The sequence below is a fragment of the Panthera leo genome, chromosome E2 (genome assembly GCF_018350215.1).
Source record: "Panthera leo isolate Ple1 chromosome E2, P.leo_Ple1_pat1.1, whole genome shotgun sequence".
Taxonomy (NCBI): Eukaryota; Metazoa; Chordata; class Mammalia; order Carnivora; family Felidae; genus Panthera; species Panthera leo.
The window spans coordinates 42,301,339-42,321,502 of record NC_056693.1 but is presented as its reverse complement, the minus strand read 5'-3'; the positions used below and the strand labels follow the sequence as shown (position 1 = coordinate 42,321,502).

Genomic DNA, 20,164 nt, shown 5'->3' with positions numbered 1-20,164 from the left:
TTAAGGCACCTGCCCCAGTTTGAGGGATTTTGTCTTTGGCTTCCAGGCTGACCGTAAGGTCCATAATCCCTAGGGATGCAGGCTCTGTTTCCCCTAGAATCTGGGGACATAAGCCTCTCCATGATCCCCAGCCTATTTCCTTGCTTAGAGGAAAGCAAGTGTCAGAGAGGGGGCGTGGCTTCTCTTGGGTCACAGAGGGAGAGAAACAGAGAGCTGGCACTGGTCTGTGGGCTTGGCCATGGGTCAGTGAGTGTCAGTAGAGATTACACTAGGAAGGTGGGCCTCATTCTGCAGGCAGGGCCTAGCTGCTAAGACAAGGTGAGGGAAAACCTGTGGCTCAGTATGGGTCGAACATATGATCCAGGCTCTGCCCCATCTTTGCTGTGTGTTCCCAGATGAGTCGCTTCATCTCTCTGAGTCTTGGTTTCTTTGTTAATAAGACGGGCTTCACGAAAATGGAGTTGTTGAGAGGACAACATGAGATAATCACCAGAAAATGTGTTTAACACAGTGCTGGGCACACAGCAGGAGTTCAGTACATGTGGCTTTCCTTGGCCCACAGACTGTGGGGGTGGGGTACCTACCACAGATGCCTACAGCCATGTACTCTCACATTCCCCAGGGGCCCTATGAGGGCCAAGGTTTAGGAAGGGAATATGAGGGGCACCTGGGTGGCTCAGTCGGTTAAGTGTCTGACTTCAGCTCAGGTTCTGATCTCATGGTTCGTGGGTTCGAGCCCATGTAGGGCTCTGTGCTGACAGCTTGGAGCCTACTTCGGATTCTGTGTCTCACTCTCTCTCTGTCCCTCCCTCCCTTATTCTCTCTCTCTCTCTCAAAAACAAAATAAACATTAAAAAAAGAAAAAAAGGAAGGGAATATGAAGGGGAGCCCCAACTCTAGCCCCAACACGGCCCTGCTGGGTGACCCTGGGCAAGACACCCCCCTTCAGCCGTTGGCTCCCTGCCAGCTCTAAAGCTGTCTCTAGGGGATTTTGAGAGGTCTTATAGGGTTCAGACTGGTCTAGAGCTTCAGGGAGTCACAGGGCCTGCCCCGGTGGGGAACTCATTCTCCCCCTCTCCCAGGCCCCTTCCAGAGGCACAGGGCCAGATCAAAGGGACCCAGCACTGAGGATTGGGAGGCGGGCTTGGAAAGAATGTAAACATGAGGATATTTTTAAACTTTTTCCAGCCCCAGAGATTAAGGCTCTTGAAGGGAGAGGCCCAGAGACTGGTCTGGCCCTCACTCACAAAAAAAGAGTGTGGGGACCTCTGAGACTCCCACCCCACCCACACCTACCTGTACCCACCCCAGGACTCTAGCTTGCACCCCAGGGCAGTTCTTCCTCTGATTTCATTTCCAGAGGTCCTGCTGCTGCGGATAGCATGTTTCTTCTTCTTTAAAAAAAAAAAAAAAAAAAATTTTAATGTTTATTTATTTTTGAGAGAGGGAGAGACAGAGTGCAAGCTGGGGAGGGGCAGAGAGAGAAGGGATACATAGAATCCGAAGCAGGCTCCAGGCTCCGAGCTGTCCACACAGAGCCCGACGCGGGGCTCGAACTCACGAACTGTGAGATCATGACCTGATCTGAAGTCAGACGCTCAACCAACTGACCCACCCAGGCGCCCCGGAATAGCATGTTTCTAATGAGATGACCTAAGAGATGTGGGAGGGCCCAAAGGGTTTCTAGGGTTGTGGGGGCCTACCTGGCAGGGCTAGTGTTGAGGGGAAGATGAGGAGGGGAAAGAGGCTGGGAGCAGAGGTGAGGAGGCTGGGGGAGGGCCTGGGTCCAGGTCTGAGCTATGCAGTGAGTCAGGCTGTGGGAGATGTAGGGGCCACTGACATGATGGTGGTTGGGGGTGGGGGAGGGCTGATTACCCCCAGGTGTCACAGTGACTCAGGAACTTGGACACAAAACTCCCTACATCTCACCACTCTGGATGTCACGGTGACGCTCACCCTGGGTTCTATGACAACAGCCTCTTCTCTCTGAGTGATGCAGCCACCCTCGCACACTCATGCTACACAGTGGAGCACACCCACAGGAGTGTCACAGGGAGACTCAGAGACGGGACTCAGTCACAACATGCCCCCCCCCCACCTTGTGATCATATCCCAGGCACTCCCACAACTTTACCCCATCCACATCCCCGCTCATCAGGAAGTCAAAGGGTCAAAGTTCATGGGGGTATTTGATGGCCAGCCTGTGGTTACCAGGACAATGAGGAGCCATAGCCCCTGGAGAGGCCTTGCTGGATGTTTCCCATGTTCCAGGGGTGCTGCTATGCCGCCTTCTCCTGCTTATGGACCCAGAGAGGGACAAGTGTCCAGCTCTAGGTCACACAGCTCCTCAGTGGAGGGCAGGGTTCAGGGCAGGCATCCACAAGGTGGCGTGCTGCCTTCCAGATTGCATCCACTGAGGCAGCAGAGACAGAGGACAAGGTCTGATGCTGTCTCATAAGATGTTGTGGGACTTCAGGCCCAGGACGATGCAGGAGCTGGATGGGGCCAGAACTGATAGGACTGGGGGCCTGGTACCTCCCTGAAGACGTTGCTGTGCTGTCCCTGTGTGCATGCCCAGTCTCAGTTGCTATTCTTACCTACTTAGTGGTGGCCACAGGGTCAGAGATAGTGGCTGGGTGGGAGGGAGTCATGAGCACCAGCCCCTTATCTGACACATTCTCTGGAAACTTGGCAGGGACTGTCAGGATTTGGGGGCCTGGGCAGGGGGGCATTGGGATGGTCACATGAATACGTTTCGGGGGATGGGCTCATTTGGGACAGGGCCCCGCACCAGCTGCCTCTCTGACAGCCAGGCGAGTCCCATCAGAACTGGGACTTCCAGTGGGACTTCCTCCCATGTGGTCATCAAGACCCACAGGTCGTCCTCAGCTTCTTACCCAGTCCCAACCATAAGACACAACCTTGAAGCCTCTGATGCCCCTGAAGACAATGTATTGGTTTCCCTGGTGAGGCTGTAGGTGGAGGCTGCCTCTATGAGAAGAGCACAGTCCTGTGAGCACAATACTGTGAGTACTGTGTCCTGCCCAATTCTAGGCTGTGTGACCTTGTGCAAGCTGCTTCCCCTCTCTGAGATTCGGTTTCCTCATCCCTTTTCTGGGATGTTGTAAGAATGACAAAGTCCAGTTGTTAGGAATCCAGGCTAAGGGCAGCAAATGTGTGTGTGTGTGCACGTGTGCACGCACGTATGCTCTAGTGGGCCACCAGGATGGGGAGAGGGAGGTGCATAGGTCCCTCACCTTGGAGACTCCCGCCTCATGGATTTTCCATTGGCACGTCGTCACCCTCTCCCCCAAAATAGGCCTTAAGAGCCGTGTGCGACAGAGCCCAGACTGAGGGGACTTTTTTTAGCTGCCCTTTGATTGTCAGCTCTCAAACGGCCACTATTTCAAGCCCCAACGCCTACAGGAGTAGGGCCAAGTGGGGGCCCGAAGTCAGCTCTGTGGGCCTGGCTGGCTCCTGGAAGGCATCCCCTAGGGGGCTAGCCACACCCTCTGACACTCAGCACTGCCTGTCAGGAGAGCACAGCGTCCCCTGTGTATTGGGCTGAGGGCTTGTCCGTCTGCCTCCAGGGAAGCTGCAGACCAGGCAAAAACCAACCTCATTTACAGAGCTCACCCACAGGCCGCTGGCTACCACTGCGAAGAGAAAAGCACATTGTGGGGATTAACTGAGATAATACAAGCAAAGCCCTTACTTAGTGCAGGGGCTGGCACATCACTGGCCCTCAAAAAATGGCAATAGCTACTATTATTTATTAGTGTCATGACAGCTACAGTCATTCTTGTTTTTGTTGTTACAGTAACATTTTTATCTGGTTTCCTTCTGGTCTTTTTTTTTTTTTTTTTTTTTTTAATGCATTTATCTTATGTTGCTGAGTTCAGGTAACAATACTCACCCCGCCCTGGCCACACACACACCTGGTTGCAGCAGAAAGGAGCTCCTCCGACTCTACTGGGGTACCGGCTATGCATCCCGGATCCCTGAGATTGCACTCGACCTTTCTGAATGTCTGGGGTATAGCTTATGTCATCTCCAATACCATCAATCCCTGCCCCATAGGATTTCAGGGCTCCAGATTTTGAAAGTCAAGTTCTAAATGATGGATCCCCATATGGCTCCTGCACCTGGATTCTAGAACCCTCTGGATTAAACCTACAGAAATGAGCTTGTTTCCATAGTTAGATGTGAGGAGGAATTTTCTGGCTGTTCAGGTGCATAAGGTTTGGCAATGGGTCACGAGGAGAAATGAAGATACTCTTGGCTTCCTGGTCATAGTGTGTGGTGGCAGGGCAGGGGCGGGGCATGAGAATGGGGTTTGCCAAGAAGAGGGGGAGAAGGGATGGGGTAGAAAGCCAGATTCTGGGAAGTGGCTGGGAAGGGAGACACAGGGAGAGTGGCTGAGCCAGGTTTCCCCCTTCCCTTCTGGTGTCATTTCCCAGCAGGGCAGCAAGGTCAGCTAGGGTTGGGGGGGTCACATGTTCCACCCTTGCTCCCAGCGGTTACTGCACAAGGTGAGACTTCCTTGTTACCCGAAGGACAGAAATAGGTCCCAGGTGATGGCCAGCAATCCATGCCCAGAACCACCAGGGTTATTCTGAGAGTGGCAGGCACAGAGCCAGGCCAGGCTTGGTCAAGTGGACTGAGCTGGAAGTGACATCCTTGGCCTGCAGGTTCACCCTGCCCTTTCAGGAATCCTGAACAGGATGTGGGAACTGGAGCCATCCTCAGGCCAACCCTTGATAGGTGGGCTTCACTTGATTCCTGACTCAGCTGTGTGACTTTGGGCAAGCCACTTGGCATCTCCAAGCATCAGCTTCCTGCTCAAATGATAGGGATCTTAATCCTTGCCTCTCAGGGTAGTTGAGAGAACTCTGTGAAGCTGACAGATGTGATCAATATATGTGTGAACCTCCATTTCTGCTGTCCCAGAGTGCAAGCCTCGGGGTCCAGAGAAGACAAGGGGCTTGTCTGCATACCCCAGCTGCCAAAAGGCCTCTTACCCACCATTCTGAAGGAGTCAGAGTCAGGCACAAAAGCACGTTTCTGGAAGGGCTTGTGGGGATTTTCCAGGAAAAACTCCATCCAACTGGAGAATTCCATTCCCAGCCCTGCTGCCCAGGGCTCAGGCTAAGGAGGGGACGGTCTGGTTCATTCCGGTTCTGTCCAGCTCCTGCTCCTCGCCTACAAAGTCCAGGTCAGGGTACCTCAAACAATGTTCTTTTACTGTTTGCTGTGCAGTGTGAGGGGTCTGAGGCTCCCAAGGTCCTGCTCGAGGCCCCAGCACAGGACAGTACTGGGTTCACAGTTGGTCCTCCCCTGACTCCTCAAGCCTTCCAGGGGCCCTCCCCTTCCCTCATCCACATGTCCTAGCATTTTCCCTGGAGCCAGCCCCTGCCCTCAGGGTCAGCCTCGATGGACATGGACCAGCCAGTGTGATGGACGCTGACTTAGGGAGAGATGGCGCCTGACCCAGCTCAGGGCGTGGGAGCTGACAAATGAAGCTGGAGTAGGGAAGGGTAGCCAGGCTGGGACAACTGCCTGGGCAAAATCTCAGAGGACTGGGACATGCTGTGGCATACTGTGACATTTCTGTGAGGCTGGAGCACAGGTTTGAGGGAGTCTGATGGGCACTGAGGTCAAGGGCGGTAGTTGAACTTGACTCAGTTAGTTGCTGAGCTGAAATTGGAACCAGTTGCTTTCCTAGCCCAGGCCTCTTCCTTCACAGGTACTCCCACCAGGGTTTTCCCAGGGTTTGGCCAGGAACCAGGTGTGTGGGTGGGGAGTAGGGAGGTGGGAGAATGAGGGGGGTGTGGGGGGTGTGGGTGGGATGAGGGGGGTGGGGAGTCCTCTCAGCAAGGGGGCCAGGCTGCCGAATAGGAATCTCAAAACATAACAGGGTGTTACAGCTGGGCCCAGGGGAACCCAGCTCAGCTTGCCACAAGGTGGCCACCTCTGGGATATTCCTGCACCCACAAAATGCACATTCTGCCCACAAAGTTCTCCAGGGAGTCATTGGAACACTCAGATCTGCTGGGAGCAAAGCTCTTGGAAGGTCCCCCCAGGGCCCTGGGTACTCCCAGACCTACTCTGTCATTTTATTTCAACTTTAGCCCAGCACCTGTGCCCTCTCCAGCTGCAGCCACCTTCTTCACCCCCTGTGGAGGGGAACATGGTTCCCCTCCACCCTGCAGGCTGGCACCAAGGTTTATGAGCCAGTGCAGAAACCTCTGAGAGCCACATGGGTGGAAAAAGTTACCCGGTTCTAAATCAGCCAGCCTCTCGGTGATCTCATCCCCTTCCCAATATAGTCATACTCCCCTCCTCCAGCCCCTGGCCCGTGGGCTAAGTCACGAGGGAGCTGGTGGAGGGAGCATGTGTGAGGGCTGGGGGAAAGGATTTTCACTTGGGGTCACACTGTACATTCTGTTTCATAATGTGATTTCCCATCCCACCCCCACTTACAGTATTTACATTTAGCAATTTCCTGTCTAATAATAAAGATTGCTTTTTAAACTGTCACTTAAAGTCCACCAGATGGATGCACCAGAATGTCTTTGTCCAGTATATTGAAGAAGGACATGTCAGCAGTATTCAGTTTCTCTTTCTTAACCAACACCAGTGCCATGGCCATTTTTGTTCAACCCCCCTTATGCAGTTGGCTGACCCTCTCCCTCTCTTTCTCTCTCTGATAAATTCTGACAGGTGCTGGGCAGGAGAGCAGGCTTCACAGTGTGGGTGAATAGTTCTGGGCTCTCCCCCAAGCCAGAGGTTCCAAGCCCAGGGCAGGGAGGGGGGGCGGGGGGCAGAGACCAGTCCAGGGCCACCAGGACAGGAAAGCAAGGCAGGCTGTGATCTGCTAGTCCCTCCTGCCTGCTCGAGACAAGCAACCCCTTCCCTCCCGCCCCACCCCCCGCTTCCACCTGCTCTTGCCCTCCCAACCCCCACAGGCCAGGCTGACCAGGGATACAAGTAAAGGCCATACGCAGAGGCCGTCTTGTGTTGCATGCACACAGCCCCACTCCAGGCAGAAGCAGAGGGTCCAGCCTCAGGATGGGATTCCCCACAGTCCATCCAATCCACATCTTGCCAAATACTCCTCTGGCTTCTGCTAGAATGCTTCCACGGACCAACAGCTCACTCCTTCCTGCCAGGCTTTAAGGAAATGGGTAGAGCATATTTTTGTTTGGTTTTTTGGTTTTGTTTTGTTTGTTTGTTTTTTATCAGATGACTAGGTATTCAACAGAATTGCGTGATTGCTTAGACAATCACATGAAAGCTAAGAGGTAGTTTTGAAGTCAGATACCAGGGCTCGAAACTCAGCTCCACATTTACTAGTTTTGTGACCTTGAGCATATCGTTTTTCTTTTCCAGGCTCAGTTTCACCATCTGTAAAATGGGCTCATAATATTTGCTTCGGGGCATCTGGGTGGCTTAGTCAGTTAAGCGTCCAGCTTCAGCTTGGATCGTGATCTCACAGTTAGTGAGTTCAAGCCCCCCGTTGGGCTCTGTGCTGACAGCACAGAGCCTGGAGCCTCCTTTGAGTTCTGTGTCTCCCTCTCTCTCTCTCCCCTTCCCCTGCTCATGCTCTGTCTCTGTGTCTGTCTCTCTCAAAAATGAATAAACATTAAAAAAAATACTTGCTTCATAGGGTTGCCAGATTTACTGTGAGGGACTGGTTCATGTGGTTATGGAGGCTGAGAAGTCCAACGCTCTGCTCTCTGCAAGCTGGAGACCCAAGAAAGCCAGTGGCGTGGTTCCAGTCCAAAGCTGAAGGCCTAAGAACGAGAGGAGCCAATGGTGTAAGTCCCAGTCAGAGTCCACAGACCCGAGAACGGGGAGCACCAGATGTCTAAGGGCAGAAGATGGATGTCCCAGCTCAATGGACAGCATGTTTCTGTCCTTTTTGCTCCATTCCAGCCCTGGGTGGACTGTCTGATGCCCACCCACTCCTTTACTCAGTCTACTGATTTAATCTCTTCTGAAAACATCCTCACGGCATACTCAGAAATAATATTTTACCAGTTTTCTAGGCATCCCTTAGCCCAGTCAGGTTAGCACATATAATTAACCATCACAACCATCTCTCAGACTTACCAATTATCAAGACTGCTGCACACTAATGTCCATCCCCAGGGTCACAGTTGCTAAATTCAGCCCAGATTCAAGAGGAGGAGAATTAGACCCTAAAGCTCGGTGGAAGGAGCAGCAAAGAATCTGTGGTCATCCTTAAAACTGCCACAAGGAGCAAGAGGTGGAGGGTTCCAGGCTCCCTGCCAGGAGTGACCAGGGAGCAGCCTGACTCTTGGAAGACGTGACTTCAGGTTATGGAGGAAAGACCTCTTTCTCTTCTCTCCTTTCTCCCTGCATGACTATGGTATCTGCACACCTGGGGAGGAGTCCGAGGAGGCAGGGGGGGAAGATGCTGAGCTTTCTCCCAAGGGTGAGGGATAGCCTGGAAGGTATGGAGCAGATGAGTGATACATAATATTTGGGTCTGACCCACATCACTCTGGCTGCCTTGTGCTGGGTGGAGTTGACTGGAGGGGCAACTGCTGTGTGCGGGTGGGAGGGTAAAGGTGGTTTGGACCATTCTTGGGGCTGGGCAAGAGAAAGTAGACCCCCGAGCTGCTGGGGGGGCTGCAGGAAGCAGGAAGAGGAGGTGGGAAGGGTTCAGAAGTGAGGGGCAGTCCACAGAGGGGAACATCCACATTGGGGCAGACTCGAAAAGGTAGCAGCTACTTCCTCCCCACGTAAAGCTCACCACCTGGCTCTGGCTGTCTTAGGTCCCCAGCAGCCCTCTTCCCACAAAGCAGGGCTGAGTGATTACAGGACAGGGTTCTTCTCCCACCCCGCATTCATTCCAGCTCCAAGGATGTCTGGGGTCTGATGAGGCTCCCTGAAAGGTGTCCCAGGCTGCAGTCCCAGGGAGCCCCTGCTCTGGCAGGGCTGTGCCTCAGGGCCCCATGGAATATGATCTTCCCACTCCAGCTGCGGCCGGCACCAACATGGCCAGATGGCGACATCTAGAGGCAGCTTCCTGTCTCACACGGTCTCGGCAGAATCCCACAGCAAAGGGCCTGCGCTGGAGGTGCCAGCCAAGCCGAGGGCTTCCCATTGGGGTTCCCATCATCCTTAGGATTGAGTGAGCCAAAAGGCAGAGCTCAGAAAAGGCCCAGCCACTCCATGCCTCCATGCCAAAGCCAATTTTGGAGTTAGCAAAGCCCTGGAAACGCCAAATGAACCACCCATGGATACTCTCCCCTCCCAAAAGGCAAGGACATGTTGGCTTGATGATGTTCCCCTGTCCCCCTACCTGCTGCACACCTTTGTCTCAGAGGAAGGGTCATCCCAGCAACTCAGCCAGCCTCTTGTCACAGAGCCAACCCATCATCTCCACCTCGCAGCCAGGCCCATCCTGTGTCCTGAGTCCCAAATGAGAATTCCTCTCCTTAGCGATGCCTTTAAAATCACTTGTTCATTTCCATCTATCCACACCCGCAGTTTTTCTGGTAACAGAGCTCCTGACCCCTCTCCTCACTTTTACACCACCACTCACAGTTTTCCTGCTACTCCTCTGACCTCTCTTTTGCTGGTTCCTCTTATCTGCCGCTCCCTTAATCATCCACCCATCTGTCCCTCCCCCAATCCTTCTTCACTCATTCTACAATCAGCAGGACAGGAACTACTTTAGGGCATTGAGTAGCATCAAGTAAAATAAAAACAAAAAATCTATAGAGATGAAAGAAATAGCATAAATTTACTTCCTCCCCCTGGAAAGAGCCCAAAGAACTCAATTTTTAAAATTTAATTCTGTTTCCCTTGTATTTTTTCCCTTATATTTTTATCGTGTTCCGAAATGATGGGATATTGGAACACATATGTTAAGTATATGTAGCTTGTTTTCAGCACCACCTACTTCTCTATCCCATCCCCACCCACCCTGGGCCAAAACTGTGCAATGAAGATTTTTCATGCATCACGTTCCCTTTCTAAAGGGGCCAGTATAGGGACAAGTGGATGGTCTGTGGACTCGGTTCAAATCCTGGCCCTACCATGATGTCAGGGGCAAGTTTTTCAGTCTCTGGGCTTGTTTTATGTCATTAAAAAGAGGGAAATAGCTCTTCCTGTTACCCTCATCAAACCTCAGACATCCCCTTTTCCACTTTTCCCTCCCTCAAATCTGCTCTTCTTCAAGTCCACCCTAAAGTGTTAATAACTTAATAGTTGGATTGCATTTTAAGAAGCACCCATAGAGGCCGTCCTTAGGAACTTTATCTCTCCAGCAGCAGGGAGATACAGCTCAGGTGCGGGGGCGGGGGCGGGGGAGGGTGGTGGGAAGAGGTGGAGAGGGTCTCCAACACTATGGAAGTAGCTGTCTGGAACGTTTCCCCAAAGCTGGCTCTGCATTTAACAAAAGCTGGTTTCACAAGCTCAGTTAAATATGAAATCCCAGCAGGCCTTGGCACTGAGTGTGGGGAGACCCTTAGAACAAAAGCCTTAATTTCCTTTTCCTTCATTTCAGGTGCTCACACACATAGTTAACACTCAGTGAGCACTTCCCGTGTGGTCAGCAGCCATCACAAATTTGCAGAGAAGACCTCTCCTTTGTCGGGGTGGATTCTTACAGACTAAAATCTTCCATGGCCAGATAAAGGTGGTGAAACAAGGGCTGGTGTAATCTAGCACCCTACAGACCTAAAGAAATTAATATCAAACCAAAAGAAACCAAATTTCATTTTGCCTTTTATTTACGAGTTTCATTTAAATATCTCTAATAGTCAGAAAATCAATGTCAAATAAGATCATGGGAGTACAGCTTAAAATACAAATGTCAGTAAATATTAAGGAACATGGTTAGTAATTTGTCCAAGTAAATGCTTGATAACAAATTATTTTCCAGGAAGCAAGTTCAACATCAGGTGCCCAAAGTATAAGGGACGGAGCTCCAGGCTGCTTGGGAAATGGTTGCACAGCAGTCCTTTCCCCCTCGGCGATGCACGAGGCTGCTTGCATGACAGCTGTACCACCAGGCTTTAGACCCCAGCTCCAAACCTACTTGGGCTTTTTCCACCAGGGGAAGGAGTCATGTTCAGAGACAAATGCACCACTTTAAGATGAAACTAGGATGGCTCAGTTCCAAGATACTCTGGTTTAATCTGGGAAGGCAAGGCCTCCCAAGAACTGTCAAATGAAGATAGGTTACCAGGGACCGATGGACGAAAGAGTCAAGCCAGATTCATTCTGAACACATATTCTTATTCCATACAATCCATTATTTTCTTCTTTAACTGACTCAAGTTCAAGCTGTTTATATTTCTCTTATGCCTAAAAGGGTGCCAGCTCAGTTGTGTTTAGCCTGAACTTTTACCCAGTGTGCCCAATACTAAAGACCTTTTAGGCCAATCATACTTCTGGAAAACTGTGTTTATATATTAACATACCTCAAAGTTCACATTTTCATTATAACACATTAGCTTTTTTTAATATATAACAAATTAGCTTTAATGTTACAAATAATATTTCAGAAAACCCAATCTAAGTAACTTGACTGAGGCTACTAACCTGCATTTAAAACTAATACAATCTTCTCAACCATTTTGACCAATTCCCAGTTAGCGGAGCTGTGATATTTATACATAAAACAATATCTAAATTATGCCAATATTACAAAGTTTCTTCCCTAAAATTATATGCAATTTAAAGAACCAAAGCATACTTTATTCAAGGTATATCCAAAATATTAAATGTTCAATCTTATTTTTTAGTTGATTTTAGATGTCTCAATATGGAAATCTTTACTAAAAGGAATAATAAATGCTTTAGAAGACTGACAAGTACCACCATACCCCTCTCAAATTCCAGTGTCCTCTGACAGTAGCCCATGTCTCAGAGAGGCCACAGACACCAGAATTGTGGTCAAGGAGACAGACATGCTGGGGGTTAACCAGGAGACTCTCCTTGGAGCATTCATGGAAAGAGCTGACAGAGTTCACAGTAGAAAAGGGCAGACAATAAACTGGCCTTTCTTCCATCTCGATATACTACAATTAGAAAGCGGGAAATATATTAGGCAGAGAAAAAACACAGATAAGCTTGGAGAAGCAGGTGGGAAGTCTGTATTCTCTCAGCTGTCCCGCAAGTTACTGAGTCAGACGCATTTTATGACCTTTGCTAGGCTCCAAAACGGGATTCATACACTCTGTAATCCCTGTAAATGCTCCGACGGTGTGCCAGGGTTTAGCTGACATAAAGAACAAAGGATGGCAGACAAGCAGTCTTCAACTTTAGCAACAAACCTTCATGCAAGCACAATGGCAGTCATTCACGTTTTATTTCTCAGTTATGATCCAGGAGGTCAAAAGGAACACTAATGATTTCAGAATAAAAGGACCAAGGCTTAAGCACTGACTGGAGCTGAAGCCCAATCACTGAACAGCTGCATTGGAAAACAGACAGGGAAATGTCCCCAAGTTAAAAGCACTCCAAGACTTGAATGAGTATCACTGGGACGTGAAAAGTCAAACTTGCTTGTTTCTTTCAGTGGATGGTACAAGGTGGAAGATGAGAGGGATCAACTAACGTAGTGCAGGAAGACAGAACTGTCAGCTTTGTGGGATTATATTTGTGTTTCCATTTAGGGACACATTTCCTGTTGTGTCAATGCCGCAGCATTTCACGAGAACACGAAATTCTTTCCCCCAAAAAGGACCCACGTGGTTTAATTTGAAATAAACACAAAGACTGTGCTGCCCACAGAAGCCATTACAGGTTGCAGTTTTATTTTTGCCCCAACTCCTATACTAAATATGGTCTGGCTCCTGAGGAGAAGCCATGGCGGTTTATCCCACAGTCTTAGGGCAAGCATCCCGTCTGACAAATCTCCCTCCTTCTTCCCCACTGCCTCTCGGGACACAGACAGGCAGCCCTGGTTAGTGACTTCTCAAGCTCTTCATGTTTTCACCTGTCCAGATTTGGGCTGAATCTTAGGTCCATAATCCACTGCATAAGCCAGTCCTGCCTGCACATCTGTCACAACTACCATATTACACGATCGCATTTTTTCCTCCCCTATAACCATTTGAAGAGGGAGCCTTCTTTCTGGACAATATTGCGTGCATATAGTCAGTAGCAGTGGAGTGAGGGAGTTTGGCAGAGCAGAGGTAGGAATATTAGGTGGAATGAACAGAAGAACGTTTGAGAGGTATAATCAGAAAGGCTAAGTGCTATAAATAGCCCCACAGAGGCTAAGCCCTGGAGCATATTTTATTAATGCCGGGAAGGCGAGGAGTTAAGGCATAGATAGAAGTTACCTTCTAGTATGGCTCAAGGTTCAAGGTGTGGGACACAGTGGAAGGTATCACAAGTGGCACGAGTCAATTCATCAGCTGGTCCAGAGGCCTCGCCCCTCTCACTCTCAGCTGAAAACCAAGACAAATCATCCCAAGCATGCTTACAGCAGGCCTGTTTGCAAGTTTGAGGACTGTTTTAACATAAACAAAAACACACCAGGATGCAGCATCACAAAATGTTTTCACAAGTATAATCACACAAAAAGTTAGAATATTGCATAGAAAAGAGTATTCTCTGTAAACCTAGGTCTTAGTCATTTAAAAATAAGTCCGCGATTGTAAATTGAGGAAAACTACCAAGTTTGCAGATTCTGCACAACATCAGGAAATCCCGAAGTTCTTCATAGTCTTAGGACGATGATTACATTTACCCTTTGAAGGCTCAGGCTGATGATGGCTTAACGACAACAACGTCTTTATAAAAGGACTTTGGCTATGGGCCCAAGCCAATTCTATGGTCTCAATGCTCTGCCCTCTCTATGCAGAAGCGGTGACCAAAACACACTGTGGCATGAAATCACTGCTACTGTTTTTAAACCGAGCCTGGCTTTTCCTCACATCAGTCTATTATTAAGCCCAGCTACCTCGGCCTGCCTTTTTAACAGTAAGGTCTGAATAGCCAGTTTAAGAGTAAATGAAAATGTTTTAGAAAAGCATTTAAGTTAACCTTGGCAATACGGGACACTCTTAACCCCCTTTGTAATATGCGTCAATTGAGTCTGAGTTAAAATACACCACGGTGACAGTGATGTCATCCCTGTACATCCTCGCCAAGTCCTCTGGCAAAGTCAGCATCGCTGTTAGCCGCTCCGGTTCCATCTCCCCATACTCATTGCTCCCTATGGCGTGTCTGATCAGACGCGTGGCTGCATTTTGGTCGGCCGCGCACAGCCCCTGGGCTCTCCTCTGCTGCAGCAGGCTCTGCATGAGTCCTAGGTTGGCGGGTCTCTGGGCCAGGTCCGGCTTGTGCCGACTTGCTTCTGCCAGGTGCTCCACCACCAGCCTCACCACATCCTCATTGTCCAGCACGTCCCACAGGCCATCTGAGGCCAACACAAGGAACTTATCCTGGGGCCTCAGCCGGTGGTAGGTGACCTCAGGCTCAGCAGTCAGGTAGGGTGGAGTGTGGTAGTGTGGGGGGGTGAACTGGTAAATGTTGAGGGCCTCGGTGTCAAAGCCCCTCTCCAGGACACTGCGCTGCAGCTCTTTACTCCACTTCAGCTGGACATCCCCGAAGGCCCTGCAGGGCATGAGCACGCCCAGCAGCCTGTTGTCCACAATGACTGTCCTGTCCTCTGATTCAGGGTGCTCCCTCTTTAGCCGTGACAGCTCAGCTTGGTTCCAGGCATTGTGGTCGCGTGTGAGGGGCAGACAAGACCACATGCCATTGTCCTCCTGGACCCCAAGGATGGCCCGACAGTCACCAGCGTTTGCCACATGCAAGTGAACTCCATCAACATGGGCCATGCAAGCTGTAGCCCCAGAGAAGGCCACCTGGAGTGAAAGGTTCCTCGTCATCTCATCTTCCAGGGGGGCCTGGACTTCCAGCGAGATGTCAGAATCCAGTCTCTGGAAGGAATACATTAATGCTTCCTTAATGTTGAGTCCCATTTCCATGTGCAGGTCAAGCAGTTCCTGCCAGTAGACACGGAGGTGATCAAGGTGCACTGACGTGACATCCTTGTAGATACTGTCCCCTGGGTGCTTGAGCCATTGCAGGATGGGCATCAGGGGCTTCATGCTTTCCATGGCTCCCTCCATCCGCTCCAGGGTCTGCTGGGACATCAGCGACACCGCCACATAGTAGAAGAGCCTCTCGCTCACTGCTTGAGCACATGCATGGCCACCATGTCCATCGAAGATGCCAAACATCAGCCCGCTGGTCTGCAGGCAGGAAGCCACACCTCGCCGGTCCTCCACTGGGGAATTGGCAGCCAGTTGGTTGCTCTCAAACCGTAACACTGAATTTGGGGCTCCACTGACGAGGTCGAGGATCTTGTGAGCCGACTCACCGGCTCGCAGCACTTCATTTACCTGCTCAGGGCTGAGTTGCAAGTGGAAATCGTCTTCCTCTGTTGACGTGTGTCTGTAGGCTTTCTGCAGGGCAAAGCCACTGCACGGGGCACTGCTCTTCAGGGTGCCTGGTCCCTGGGAAAAGAGTCTCCATCTTGATTTATTTCTATTTGAGGCACACCTTGAATACAAACGTCTGCCCCCTTGTAACGTGGCAATGCTGTTCCTTGCAGAATTTAAGATCCAGAAGGGCAAAGTACTTGACATTTTGCAGCGATACTGGCAAATGTGTTCCTTCCGCAAAAGGGGCTTTCTTTAAACCTGAAAATTAAAGAGTTGAAGAAAATTCAAATTTAATTTCTTAAAAACAGACTTCTGAAAACATTTATTTTGCTACCATTCTGAACAAAAGTGTTTTAAGATAAACTTTAAAAGAGTTGGGTGGTTCTGTGAGTTAAGTGACCGGCTTCGGCTTAGGTCGTGATCTTATGGTTCCTGACCCTGAATTCCTGATTTTCGGGTTCTCTGCTGTCAATGAGGAGCCTGCTTTGGATCCTTCATCCCCCCGCTCTCTTTCTGCCCCTCCCCTGCTTGTGCGCTCTCTCTCTCTCTTTGAGCTCTCTCTCTCAAAAAACAAAATTTTAAAAAATAGTAAAACAGTTGACTAAATTCAAAATACTTAAGCAAGTCTCCCTACCTCCCATTACAACGCATAAATAACATTTCAGAAAATGAGAAAAACAGGATTTTTATATGCTCTCCATTCATACAGAGCCACTGAAGGCTTCCCCACAGAACTCACTCATTGCTCACAGCTGACCCAGGGGCCCCTTTATATTTTCCTTCCCAAATATTTCCCTTGCCAGAGCCCAGTGTCTAGCTCCCAGGTTCACTTTCCCCAACAGACTGTAAGTGTTTATTTAAATATCTATCTGCTTCTCCACTAGTCTATACGCTCCATGAATTCAGGAACCCTTACTCACCAGTGGCTCTCCAGCCCCATGCAACACACAACAGGTCCTCAAATACTGGCTAGACGCAGCATTTCCAAAGGCCCAACAGCACACCAGGTGTGACACCAGCTGTCTAACATCAGACACACTGCTTCACTTGCCTGAGCTCCAGCTGTCTGTCAGGGGGATGGGAATACCCATCTTATAAGGTTTTGTGAGGATTCAATGAAATATGATCCTTCTGCTCCAAAAAGGTGGTTATACTTTTATCATTAAGTGACTCCTCTGGTCACTCTGTATACATTTTTATACAACTGAAACCACAACTTACAATCTATTTTTTTTTTCTTTTAAGCATTTTATTCATGATAAAGACATTTCAGGGATGTGTACTACCCTATTTTGGCATAAACAATCTCAATTTCCTTAACTGTTCTCTATTGTTGTAGATTTAGAAGTCGTTTCTACTGGCTATGGATAAAACACCAAATTGCACTGCCTTATGCACCAACCTTTTCCCTACTTAGGTTTTAATCTACTTATTTCCCAAAGGAGGAATCAGTAGGTCAAAGGGTGTAGACTCATAATGCCAAACTGATCTCCAAAATGTTCACATCTGCCTCCACAAGGACATGAAGGGAACAGTTTCCTACCACCTTCAACAGACGCTGAGGATACCTCTTCTTAGACAAAAAGCAAAGCAAAACAAACAAAAAAAACCTGCTCTATTTTCTATTTTCCCGGGTGACCTAAGAGGAGCGTTTCCCACGTGTTTTCGGATTTCGTTCAGGAGACCTGCTCTCTGCCAGTTTGTCTGTTGGGGCACTGGGAACTCTCAGAACTGAGGACCGTCCTCCTCCCCGCCAGCCCACCCCGCTGAACTTGGGGCAGGAGCGGTAGGTCAACGCCCACAGAGGCCGCCTGGCACCTCCCACCCTTCCAGGGCCCTGCAGAGAAATCAGGGAGCAGCGCCGGACGCAAGTTGGTCCGCCGCAGCCGGGACCCAAACAATTTCACGTCCCTGAAGAAAACACAGGTCCCAAGTTCAAGTCTCTGCCCCACAGCCTCATAGATAAGAGTGCGATCTCTGGAGTCTATCAAGCCCGATCGCGCCCGTACCCCGGCGCGGCCACATCCCTGAGCTCCAGCTTCTCAGCCTGTAAAATAGAGAAATTCAGTCGAGGCGCCGAACTCACAGAGGTGCTCCAAGGGCTAACGCAGCTAGTGCGTGTGCCGGGGTCCGAAGCCAAGGGTCCTTGGCGAGTCCGAGAGCCCACGTGGCGCGTGCGCGCGGTGGGGTGACCGTGACTGCGGGCCCGCCCCCTCACCTCATTTCACCTCACCTCCGCTTTCCACCTCATCATCTGAACCGATTCTGACGGCCGCAGAGGGCTGGGCTCCGGGGACGCCCGGCGGGGCTGGAGGGGTCCCCATCCTGCGATCGCCCCCTTCCCTACCTCGGACCCTCGCTCCCCACTCACCAGCTTGCGCCACTGCCACCGGGTCCGTCCCGTCAGTTCCACGCCTGCGCACAGTGCTGCGGCTGCCGCCACTCCCGCCTCACCTCCTTGAAGCGACCCCTTGTGCAGATCCAGATGGAGAAGGAAGCATCCTCTCTCCAGCTCTTATTGGTTCACCTGCGGAGGCGGGCCTTTGACGGACAGAAGAATTACCCAATGGCTGAGGAGGGCGACAGGGCAGGCAGGGCGGGAGGAGCTAAATCCAGTTCCTCCCCACCCATCCGCACCCTTCTGGGCTCCGACCGTGGGTGAGCAGAGTTCCCGGCTACGCGACCAGGCAATCAGGGACCGAGCTACCCCGCCACCTGATGGCCCACACTCTGCACACCCCGAACCCAGCATCCTCTCCAATTCTTTACTGTTAGTAATGCCGCACGGTTTCCTCTCCTTTGCTTTGCCCACCAAATCCAGACCTCTCTCCCAAGCGTCACAGCCTTGTGTTCAACCATTTGGACGCCTTCCTTTGGAGGCCCTATGTACGCCTCGAACACATCTCGCTCAGAACTCACCTTCCTACCAAACTCGCCCTTCCTTTCCTACCCTAACCCAATAATGGCCCCACCATCTTCCCAGATAGCCTCAACCAGAATCCTGGGAGTCTTAACTGCTCCCTCTTTCCAGCCCCTCTCCTGTTATCTAATCCTGCTAATCTTATCTCCCGAGTATCTCTGCAATCCACACATTTGCCTCCAGCTACCCTATTCCAATCCTCTCATCTGGTCTCCCTACGTTCACTTTACGACTCAGCTGCTCTTCCTGTACGGAACAGGCAGTGACCCTTCTAAAACTCAAACTCCTGCTCTAAAGTTTTCATTGGTTCCCAGGGGCCGTTGGGCCTTCAAAAGACATTTATATTGATCTGACCACTGACAGTTACTAGAAATGGTTACTGGTTGGTAGGTTGAGAAAGACTAAGAGCCAAGACACCAGATAACCCCTCAGTCCCTCGTATTGTGGGATTCCAGTTATCCCCTGCTTCCTTATTATCGTAAGGCAAGTACAGTCCTTCCCTGGAGGCAGAGACCAGAAATGCCACTTGGAGCCCTGAGAATGTAGTCTTCTGGAAGCGAGACACACTGGTTTACCTGGAGAGCCTGGCCAGCCCACCTGGACCCGAGGACATGCCTGCCATAATACCGCTCCTGTCAGACTTGCATCTGGTTTGACGTTTATACTGCCACTCACCCTTGGCCCTTTCAGGAAGTTTTCTGGTAAGTCAGAATTTGCAATATCTCTCTTCCTGGATATTGAGAAGGCTGTTTCAGACTGAAAGTAAAGATAACTCTAAGGCATTGTAAATAAATGGGCGTAAGTTTTATTTTTAGGTTTTGTATAGATAGTTCATTTGGGGTGACAAAGGGTCATCCTTAAGGACAGAGTCAGCACAGTTTAATCAGTTCATCTGCAGGCATTTATGGATGCCTGAGGTGACTACTGGAGGCACACAGATGGCTGCCCCCACCACACTTTCCTGAGAGAAATTACATCACTCTGCTAAGTCTGAAACCGCAGAGTTTTTTTTAAGTTACCACACACAACAATTCCAAAGTAAAAATGTATCTTTGAAGATTTTGTGTGCACTGGAGCTTTCGTTTAGAGGCTGTAGCTAGCTCCGTCGCCAACATATGATGGCTAGCCCAAGAACCCCAGCCAGTCTCCCAGTGCTTCTTGTCTCAAGGTCTTAAAAGAAGAAAAATGAAGGAAAAGGTCTGATCTCTCCTCAAGAAAGGAAAAGCAGCAGATCAGCTGTCATTTTCTGAGGAAATTTAAAAAGATTCAGCCTCAGTCAAAACCAAGCAAATAAGAATTAAAACAAGATATCGGTTTTTGTCAAACAACCTGACAATCATTAAAACAGATTAGTACTTCATGTTGGTGAGTAGGCATTGCCTTCTGGGCAGGTAGGAGTGTAAATTGAGGCTACCCAATGGACAGATTTTTGATCCACTAATTCTACTTCTTTTTTTTAAATGTGTTTTATTTATTTTTGAGACAGAGACAGAGCATTAGCGGGGGAGGAACAGAGAGAGAGGGAGACATAGAATCTGAAGCAAGCTCAGGGTCTGAGCTGTCAGCACAGAGCCCTACTCGGCGTTCAAACCCATAAACCTTGAGATCATGACCTGAGCTGAAGTTAGACAGCTTAACTGACACAACCACCCAGGTGCTCCAATTCTACTTATTTTAATTTACCCTAAATAGGCAGTCAAAGGTAAACATTAGAAATTTTCTTTTTCTTTTCTTTTGAGAGAGAAAGAGGGCACAAATGAGTGAGGGGCAGAGAGAGAGAGAGAGAAAGAGAAATTTT

The 20,164-nt window shown here is 49.9% G+C and overlaps 1 protein-coding gene and 1 long non-coding RNA gene across 3 annotated transcripts in view; one reads left to right on the top strand and one right to left on the bottom strand.

Moving 5' to 3' along the window:
- Positions 1-10,766: 10,766 nt before the first annotated feature.
- On the bottom strand, positions 10,767-17,887 carry PDP2 (pyruvate dehyrogenase phosphatase catalytic subunit 2). 2 transcript variants are annotated; one of them, XM_042919595.1, is made up of 2 exons: positions 17,818-17,887; positions 10,767-15,704 (listed from the first exon to the last, which is right to left on the bottom strand). In XM_042919595.1, the coding sequence occupies exon 2, from the start codon at positions 15,648-15,650 to the stop codon at positions 14,058-14,060; it is 1,593 nt and encodes a 530-aa protein (XP_042775529.1). In that variant the 5' UTR covers positions 15,651-15,704; positions 17,818-17,887; the 3' UTR covers positions 10,767-14,057. The 2 variants fall into 2 exon arrangements, with proteins under 2 accessions (XP_042775529.1, XP_042775530.1); XM_042919596.1 differs by lacking the exon at positions 17,818-17,887 and adding an exon at positions 17,533-17,697.
- A 534-nt stretch (positions 17,888-18,421) lies between these two features.
- The window catches only part of LOC122208479, a 28,391-nt gene continuing 26,648 nt past the window's right edge, over positions 18,422-20,164 (top strand). Inside the window, exon 1 of the long non-coding RNA XR_006197246.1 lies at positions 18,422-19,067. This is a non-coding gene — a long non-coding RNA (uncharacterized LOC122208479). The remainder of the gene's footprint in view (positions 19,068-20,164) is intronic.

Coding starts and splice junctions, on each gene's coding strand:
- PDP2 (XM_042919595.1), bottom strand. CDS start 15,650: ATGTCAAGTACTTTGCCCTTCTGGATCTTAAATTCTGCAAGGAACAGC.